This window comes from Gavialis gangeticus, unplaced genomic scaffold (genome assembly GCF_001723915.1).
Source record: "Gavialis gangeticus isolate Ggan-Ray unplaced genomic scaffold, GavGan_comp1, whole genome shotgun sequence".
Taxonomy (NCBI): Eukaryota; Metazoa; Chordata; order Crocodylia; family Gavialidae; genus Gavialis; species Gavialis gangeticus.
Window position 1 is genome coordinate 8,435,498 of NW_017728964.1, and position 9,561 is coordinate 8,445,058.

Genomic DNA, 9,561 nt, shown 5'->3' on the forward strand with positions numbered 1-9,561 from the left:
CTGGAGAGGAGAGTAAAGGGATACAGATAGACGCTGACATTGAGGGCACTGGGGAAGCCGAAAAGGCACACCAGCTGGAAGACGGGAGGCAAGAGCAGTGGGAAAGGCTGTGAAAGATGGCCCTCGGTGGTGTGGCGTGGTTATGGTGAGGGACGGGTGGACAGATGCCTGTTGGAGGATTGCCAGTGGCCCTAAGAAGCCCCAAGCGGGACAATGAGAGCTGAATGGTGGCGGAGCCAACAGAAGATACCGACAACCTACTGAGCCTGAAATACACCTCAGGGTCTGCGCGCTTTGTTAGTGACCAGGCCAAGGAAAGGGCCTGGGAAAGGGGAGTGAGGGGTCCCTCAGATTGCATCTGTAGTTTTTCTTTGTTTAGATTTTGTGTTTCCCACTTTAGGAGGGGTTGTAGGTCAGAGCAGGCCTGAGTATTATTAAGTCTCTGGAGAAGTTGCTAGCTTTTGGGGGAAGCAGCAGTCTCATAGACCAGATAAGTGACCGCAGGCGGCCCACGCTGTAGGCAGGGCAGACCACACCTGCCACATGAAGGCAGTCAGGGGTTCAATGGCCGGCAACCTGGCCGGGAGGATAATTGTGACCCGTAAAGGCTGGGTATAAGGGCGAGGTATAGGGGAGGTGGAGCCTCGCAGAAGATCACCAGACAGCTGTCTCATAGTCGAGATAACCCCGGTAGTTTGATACCAACTACTGAAACAAGATCCAAAGTCGTGGCAGGCGAGATTGAGGAAAGACTACACCAGAAGGAGACATCCACTCGGCGTAACAGTGGGGACAGACAGACAAACAACACCGAACATCCAGGCCCGAGTGGCACGTGACCGGATGTTCGAGGCCAGACGGGCATAGGCTGTTTTGTATGAATGTAGAGATGTGTATGAATGTTGCTGTCATTGATATTCTGGGGAATTTTAGCTGAACGCCTAATTCAGAGCCTACTGTAGTCAATGATAGTCTTTCTGTTGTGGTCTTTGGATGAGGTCATTTTACAGGTAGAGACAGCACCGTACCTAAAGTCATGGTGGCCCTGGCAAACTTTTAGTATTGGGCCCCCCTTCACCAGAAAAAATGAGAATAATAATTTTTAAATTACCATTTTCGGGCATCCTTTTTGTCCGGGCCCTGAGCAGTCACCTGGTTTGCCCATGCCTGTGTCCAGCCCTGGGTAGAGACCGAGATTAAAAAAAAAAAAGTTACAAGTATGAAATAAGTTTGCATTTCGTAAGCCAGTTTTCAACACTCTCTTGCACTTACGTCATACCTTCATGGGAATTATTTGTTTTTGTGCTTAGTAAGCTAGTTATTTTAATGTGAAGTGGAATCCTATTTTGAGTACTAAAAGTATCCTGAACATAAACCAACATTTTCAGCTAAAATCAAATTTCTTTAAGCCATTATAATGATACATTATTCAATATTACGTTATACAGTGGAAACAGATATTTTAAAAAAATAAGTGATTGAAGACAATAGGAAATGAGCAGAAATGGGGGAGGGTGAGAAGATTGTTGAAAACACCGAGCAGTTGAGATGAAGGACTCAAGACCGAATGCCTGCCTTGAATGCATCTCCTCTCTGTGAGAGTACACTTTGAACTTTCTGAAATTGATAATCCCAACCAATCTGCAGCATTTACAGATGTTTCATGATTGTGATCCCACAGTTGTGGGGACTCAACATTTGGTATCACTCTTACTTTTGTTTACAGTGTTAGATTTGTATAAATTACATTGTGGAATTTATTTCAGACATAAAAATCCACTTGGACACACAGACATCTGTCAGCTTGCTTTATTTTAAAGCATACTTTTTAGACATTTTGTTAAGGTTACACTCTATTTAAAGGATTATTTTTCCAGTGACTTCTTCCACTGTTCTTTGTCTGCTGTTTCCCTCAGAAAGAGTACATCACCTACTTCATCTGGGAACCTGGGGATGCACAATTCTTATTAAGAAAAGGAACATATAAGCTTGAAAATTAAGTAAATTCATCAATTGCCTTTGCACTGTTTGGTCTGAACATGCACCTGCATATTCAGAATCACATACGTGGGGCAGTCATGAGTTTTGGGCTGCTCAAGCCTGCTTTGTTATAGGGTTATTCAGGACTTTTGAACTTGATCAACTGTTGGTCACTGCAGGCTGGCTTAGGTTTGGGATCTGTACTGGATTGTTGTTGTAGAATTGCTCCTGAATCCTGTGATATAAACTCCCTGTCTCTGTCTCACATGCACACACACGGACAGAAATCCTTCCTGTGGCCTCGCTTACTTGCTTTAAAAGAATAACATTTTAGCTTCTGTGAATGACAAGCCTGAGCACAACTTTTCAAATAAAGAACAGAGTACAGTTGCTAAAAGCTCCCTGCTCCCTTCGTTCTAGGCTGTGAGATACTTTTGCACTTATTAAGGTGAAAATATCTAAATCCTTAAGATATAAATCCATTAGAAGCCGTAAAATGTGTCCAGGGTGTTAACTTGTGGGAACTTCATACTTACAATGATGGTATATTTATACAGTGCAATTAGTTCTGCTGTATTTTAGCGCTGCTGACAGACACAACATCTTGCAAAGCAGGGTTGAGATTCTTAGGCTTTAGACAAATAATAGTATATAGCCAAAGCTAAAAGTGGTTTTATATGCTAGTATCATGGAAAGAAATTACAGATAGCTGAAAAACCAAAACATAACCTGGAACATTTGACATCCATTATGGCATGATTTCAACTAGAATGTTTTAGAGTTTACCAACTGCAGATGCTTCCTCAGCCTGATGAAGAGTTTTTAAACCTCAAAGCTTGCTAAGAAAATTTTTTCCAACTATTTAAGTTGGTCTAAGATATCAGATTCACCCAAAAGAACCTTATCTTCCTAAAACTATAACATTTAGTGGTAGCAGGTTCAACTGCTGGGTGTGTTTGGACCTGTTTCAGGGACTTTTGGACCCAAGTCATTTTAGCACCCTTGCTCTGACACACTGCTCTCTGAATTAGTTTCTTAGGAGGAAGGGAAGACATTTCTTTGACTAGTTTGCAGTATCTTTTAGGTAGAGACTGCCTATTCCACACTCAGCACCAAAAAAGGCCATGATTGCAGAAGTTAGTGATCATGGTAATCTAAACTAATCAGATGTGCCATGTAGAGAGATGTGGTTGTTTATCCATATGCGCACGCATGCACACACACACCTGTATATTCAAACACTGGCTCTTGTAAAATGAGTCACCGTCTTGTGACTTCGTTGTGCTCTCTAGCAATTTATCCTCTACAAACCTCACCCTCAAGTGTAACCATACAATGGAAAGTTAGTACACTGAATTACTCAGATCTACTTGAGAATGTTACAAACGATTTAGGATTACCTTTACAAAGGCATTTAAGTCCCATTTCCAAAGGTGACTTAGGAGCCTAAGTCAAATGTAACTTTATGTGTAGCCTGCAGCAGGCAGTGTGCCAGTTGTGGAAGAGATGGATATACCATGATATTTAATAAAGGAAAAGGCAGTAGTACAGCTGGAATATAGACTGAGAAAACAAAGCTTTATCAAGGGCACTTGGGTTCCTAAATTGCTTAAAAGTGCATAGTGGTAATTTTTTTTATATGTGCTTGAATGACTGAGGAGCCTAAACCCTTTTGGGACTTAAGCTCTTCAATGCGTAGGTCACTTTTGAGCATGGGTCCTAGAATCATAAATCACTTGGGCATTTTTTAAATTTTTATCCTTTTACAAGATTTGACAATATTGTATCTCTGCTGTGTCCCATCAATATATATGTTTTAGGAGAAGTCCATCATGTGTCTTTAACTTGCTCAACATCTTGCAGAGTACATTGAAATGGAACTGAGCTCAATATTATCACTGGCACTCCCTCTCAGTCGAGGATGATTGTCGTCTATGAAGTCTTAACTGTGGATTCGAAGATGACTGAGGAAGCCTATCCAGGATTGACAGACTGTTGGAACTTGGACACATTTCCATGTGGGGTGGGTGGCTCTGGGCTCTTAATTCAGTCCATGACAAGCTGTTTTTGCTGCTCCTGTTTTTCTGTCTCCCACTGTCTTTGTAAGTTTTCAAAGTACTGAGATCCTTGCAGCAGACTCTTCCTCCATTTGGGGTGGTCCTAGGTAATAGTTTCCCATGAGTTGATTTCAGTTTTGCATTTCTTTCACATTAACCATGAGGACATCCTTGAAGTGCTTTCTCTGCCCTCCTCTTGAGCATACACCTTGACTGAGCTGGGAGAATAAAACTTGCTTTGGGAATCTGGAGTCGGACATCCAGATGACTTGGCTGGTGCAGCAAAGTTGATGTCGGATGATCATCACCTCAGTGCTCATGGTGTTTTCTTGCAAGAGGACACTAATGGTGCATCTGCCTTCCCACTGGATATGAAGGATCTCCCACAGGCAGCATTGATGGTGCTTCTCCAGCAACTTCCCCTATACATTGTCCACATCTGAGTATAAATGAAAGATCACAGCAACAAAGACAGCAAGTCTAATGTTTAAACAGGAGACCATTTTTTTTCCAGTTACAGCATTCATTTCCACTGGAATTGTTGCTAGTCTGATGTTTCAGTGTGGTTTTTGCATCAGAAATGTATCTGTTTGGAAAGTGAGATTTCTTATGCTGTTAATGTATTTCTAGATCAAACGCACTTCTTTTCTGATTCCCCAGGGAAACCATCTGGAATCATCGAGTCAGATTTCTGGAAGACAGAGTCCTGAAGCACTGGGCGTCTTTCACCATTTGGAACGCTGGCAAACAGGGCAGGAAGCTCTACAGAAGCTTATCACCAGCTAATCGGAGAAAGGTGAGATGTTAAAAAAGTCAAGAATATACAAAGGCAATTACTTTTCTCCTCCCTCTACCCCTTAGATGCTTGATATATAAGAACAGTGCAACATAAAGGCTTTTAGAAAATATTCTTAGTTTCCTAATCCATGATCCAGCTATACTATTGTTTTAAATATTATAGTATCCGTGGGATCTCTCGTAACTGATGTGTTTTTATATGCTGTCAGCCTTCTTGTGGCTACACATAACAGTTAATCAGAGACAGCTCTTGGCCTTGCTGCTGCACATCCATCCCAATCCCTGGCATTCCAAATGGAACAAAAAAAAAATCTTGATCTATTTGGGTGGGTTTCTGCTAAATGTTTTTACTGGGGATTATTTGTGCATAGATAACATTCATATCTGCCTCTAAGCCAGGGATGGCCACCTGCGGCAAGGGCAGTGCTGTAGCAATAAAGTTTGACACTCAGGGCAAAGCCTGCAGCAGCAGCCCACCCTCACCCCTCACACAGATCTGGGAGGAACATGCCCCCCTCCCCCGCCGTGCTTGCCCGGTAGTGCATACAACGGCAGGAGCCACCCGTCCCCCGTCCCTGCACCTCCCCCAAATGAGCCACTCATGGCTTTGTCCTGTTCCCCACCCCAGCTGGGCAGCACCTGTTAGCACCCCTTTGCTTCGGCACCTAGGGCAGACGCCCTGCTCGCCCCCCCCCTCCACCTTCCTGCAGCACTGGGCAAGGGTGCCATAAGTGTCCCAGGCAGCTTGTGTGTGTGGCACATGGCAGACTGGGGAGGGGACAGATAGCAGAAAGCAAAACATTCAGATCAGTAATGCTTTGCAAAGCTTCAGTCCCTGATTCAATTTGGCAGAGATTCAGTCTGATTCGGTGGCTGAATCTCCAAATCCAAATCAAATCAGAAGACCCTTTAATCTCTCCGAATCGATTTGGAAAAATTCAGCGATTCAGACATAGACACAGCTTTAAATGTTTTTTCTACATACCTCAAGGTATCAGCGGCTCATCAATGCTGTGGTGCTGGGGTGGATGGAGCATCCCACAGAAGTGCAGGGGGCTGCCCAGTGCTCTTGGCAACAGACCCAGAAGTGATCTAGAAGCATTTTGGGTCTGCTGGGGAGCACACTGGGGGGCCCCTGCGCCACCCTGGCTCAGTGACTGGTGCTTCCGGTCCACTTCCAGGTTCACTGCCAAGCATGCGGGAAGTCCCCCTGCACTCCTCTGAGACACTCCTTCTGTCCCAGCATCGCAGTGTTCACAAGCCATGCCTGGTACCTTGAGGTCTATAGAAAAAAACATTTAAAGCTGTGTCTATGGCCGAATCGCTGCTTCTCCGAATCAGCATTGAATCTTCAGATTCGGATTTGGCCAAATTGAATCGGGGACAGTGATCCGAATCAACTAATTGAATCACTGTCCCTTGTTCAGGCTGAATCCAAATCGAATATGGCCCATTTTGCACGCCCCTACAGTTCAGGCAGGAAGCACTGGGCAGGGAGCAGAAAGCAGAGAAGAAGCTTGGTCAGGAAGCACAGGGCAAAGAGCTGAAGGCCAAGCAGCAGTTCAGGCAAGGGAAAAGGATCACAGTGGCACTTGGGGACGGTGCAGGACACACCTGCCAAAAGGATTGGCCCCCACTGCCTTAAATGACTGCTCAGCAAAATCTTCATAATACATCAAGCATCCTGGTTTGTGTTATATGGAGCAGACACATTATATCTCCCTGTTGGAAAGCATGACTACTTAAACATAGAATAAAAAATGTACATGAATAAAGCATTTAAATATAATGCATGTCTTTCAAAATGTAGTAGTTACTTATAATTAACAATGACAGTGGAGAGGTTTCTCTAAGCATTTAAATGCCTTGCTCTCATATAATTTTCTTTTTGTCTAATAACTTTATGAGATAAAGGCTCCAGGGCTAATGTTGGATGACTGTTTCTTATAAACAGTCATGGAACATCCATTTTATTACCAAATGTGTTTTCTTTTCAGAAAAAAATATGGGTGGGAAGGCAGGAGAATGAAGATATGGGAACCTGATTAATCCAGTGCTCCTCAGATCACATACATCCATGGAGAAAGTTAAATAAAATAAATTAATATGCCCACAACGGGATTCAGTGGGTGAAAATAGGGGACTCTCACTGAGAATCAGTGGCAGCAGGAATGCAATGCAAATCTCCTATATGCCATGCCAGTGCCATCCTCCTCATATCTATGAATGTAGTGTGGAGGTTGAAGTAACTGTTAAGTAAAGAGAAGCTTAAATGTTGGGCAGCTGGGAAGTTTTATTAATTTAAGAAGGACGGAAGTGTCTGCTTCAGAGTATTTTTGCCTTGGTCACTCAGTGCTATGTGCATGATTCTGTGTGGTTTCTATGCAAATGTACTCTTCAGTCAGCGTTTCTCAGAGTGTTGTGTGAATTCCCCTAACTGGCTTGTGTTCCCCATACTTTGCAGCTGATGACTGTGTAAGGATTAGGTATTACCTTCATAGAGGAGATGTGGGAGGGCATGTGTGCAAATGAGACACAAGCAGAAACTTTTGAAATGAACAACAGAAAGCAGGCTGTGATGTCCGTTGCACCCCATCACCACATCTAATTTTTTCTATGTACCAATCCAAAAGGCAGTTGGATGGCAAGGCAGAATGACTCTAATTCTGTATTGCACTTGCCACCTACCTCTCGAAATGACTCACACAGAACTTCACATCCTGTGCAGCAGTACAGAGTGGTAACTTGAAGATGCTACCCCAAAGCAGATTGAAAGGGCAGGAGAAGAATAATATTGTTGTTTTTGTTGTTTTGCAGCTGAGAAACTCAGACTTGCCTCTTTTGCAGTATGGATTAAGCAGACCTGCTTCAGCAATATGCTAGCATTGCTGGTGTGGTTCTAATTAACTCAGATCCTGACATTCTTTCCAGCTGACCTTTACATAACGTTTGCTTTGGCAGTGCTGCAGGCAGTGATATTATTTTGCTTCTATCAAGGTTGTAATTAAGTATATTTCAGTATGGTTTGCTTTGGTATTGAAACACAGCTTTGAGCATTAACTCATTGATTACTGAATTCCATACCAGGCACATCTAGAAAACATACTTTCCTGCTGTAGATGCAGCATTTTCCCAAATGCACACTTGTCCAGTTCACTTGACTAGTATGCTGTAAAGTATTGCTGTTGGAATGAGTGCATTGTGACAGTTAAGCAGAGGGATGACATCTAGTGATTAAAATCACATTTCTGTAGCCATCTCAGTTGATTTTGGCTGATATTGTCATATAGCATGTCTTGCTATTAGGCCCTAGGGTATTCAAATTAAGTCCTCAGTCAGTCAAAATGTGGGATTATGTGACTTGTTCTGGGGCCTTCTGGCAAGTCAGTGGCAGAATGTTGGAACAGAACCAAAGCCTACCATTTCTTGGTTGCAAGCCACAAGCTCATACCATCTGCTTTGAAAGAAATATGTGAATATAATCTGCTTTAGTTCCCACAAAGCAGATCTTATTCTAATCAATAGTAAAAAAAATTATGCTCAGCTGAGCTAATTTTTCCTTTCCCTTAGAAAACTATCAACTAATCTGTGACTAATTTCTAAATTATGCCAACAGTTAAAAAAATTCCTTTGCACCAGAGGTTGCTTCACCTCTTATATCCCTAAAACCATAAAATGAGCCATTGAGGGTAGGAGGGAAATTACTTATACAGGATAAGCTAAAAACGTTGGTCTGGTTTAGATGGTACCTGGAAATGGTATTCTTGATCTTGAATCTACAAATAGAAAAGGTGAGCACTTTACTGCATTTCTAAGCAAAGAGCCAAGAACTGAATGAAAATGCACTAGCTATTTAAAAAAAAAGCCTCCTTTATGAAAAGGTACTAGGAATATAACAGGACAAAATCTGTCATACCAGACCAGTAAAACAGCATTTCCTGAAGCAAAGTGGCACTGATATGAATAAGGTCCATCATCTCTACACAAGTCCCATTTTAAACAGAGTTCCTTTTCAAGTTTTTGCCACTGTGACTCCAGTACTTAAATCCTATTGGCATCCCATAGCATGAAGCTCATTCAGATGTTTTCGTGGATGGATCCAGGATTTTGTAAAGGGGGTGTGGGGGCAGCGACCAGCACTGACGGAGTGGCTGCACCCCCCACTCTTAACTCTCCACTCTCACTGGGGTGGGCAGAACATGCTGTGGGAGTATCAGCCAGGGGATTTTTTAAGTCCCCAAATCAGGTAAGAATACACCCCCCTCCCCCATCCCAGCACCCCCTCTCATTTGCCCCATGCTCAGCAGGAGCTGGGCTCAGCTGGGAACAGTGGCTGTTATGGTGCCAGCACAAGGGGTCCCTTCCCTGTGCCTACTTCTGAACTTGGAAAGGAACAGCTGGGCTGGAAGGAGGAACCCACCTGCTGCCTCCACAACCACTGTCCCTGACTGAGCCCAGCTCCCTATGCAGTTCAGCTGGAGCAGGGCAGGAGGGGCTCTTCAGCTTTCCCTGCCCCCAGATCAGCCAGCAGAAGTGGTGGGTAGGGGAGGGGGTTAATGGAAGGGGAGAGGAGGAGACATGTTGCTGAGCATGGAGGGGAAAGGAGGGAGTGCCAGGAGGCAGGGGAATTCATACCTGCTTTGGGAACTTAAAAAAATCCCCTGGCTGCTGCTCCCATGATGCAGTTTGAAAGGGGATTATTTATCCATAGATAGCTTTAGAAAAC

The 9,561-nt window shown here is 43.6% G+C and overlaps 1 protein-coding gene across 7 annotated transcripts in view; it reads left to right on the forward strand.

Annotated features, from left to right (window-relative positions):
- B3GNTL1 (UDP-GlcNAc:betaGal beta-1,3-N-acetylglucosaminyltransferase-like 1) overlaps window positions 1-9,561 on the forward strand; it is a 417,067-nt gene that overhangs the window by 355,574 nt on the left and 51,932 nt on the right. For 6 of the 7 annotated variants that reach the window (XM_019502483.1, XM_019502489.1, XM_019502498.1 and 3 more), the window contains one exon: window positions 4,698-4,833. In XM_019502483.1, the coding sequence (XP_019358028.1) occupies window positions 4,698-4,833 (136 nt within the window). Of the gene's footprint in view, window positions 1-4,697; window positions 4,834-8,900; window positions 9,089-9,561 lie in introns of those variants that run through there. The other variant, XM_019502527.1, reaches the window with a different exon arrangement.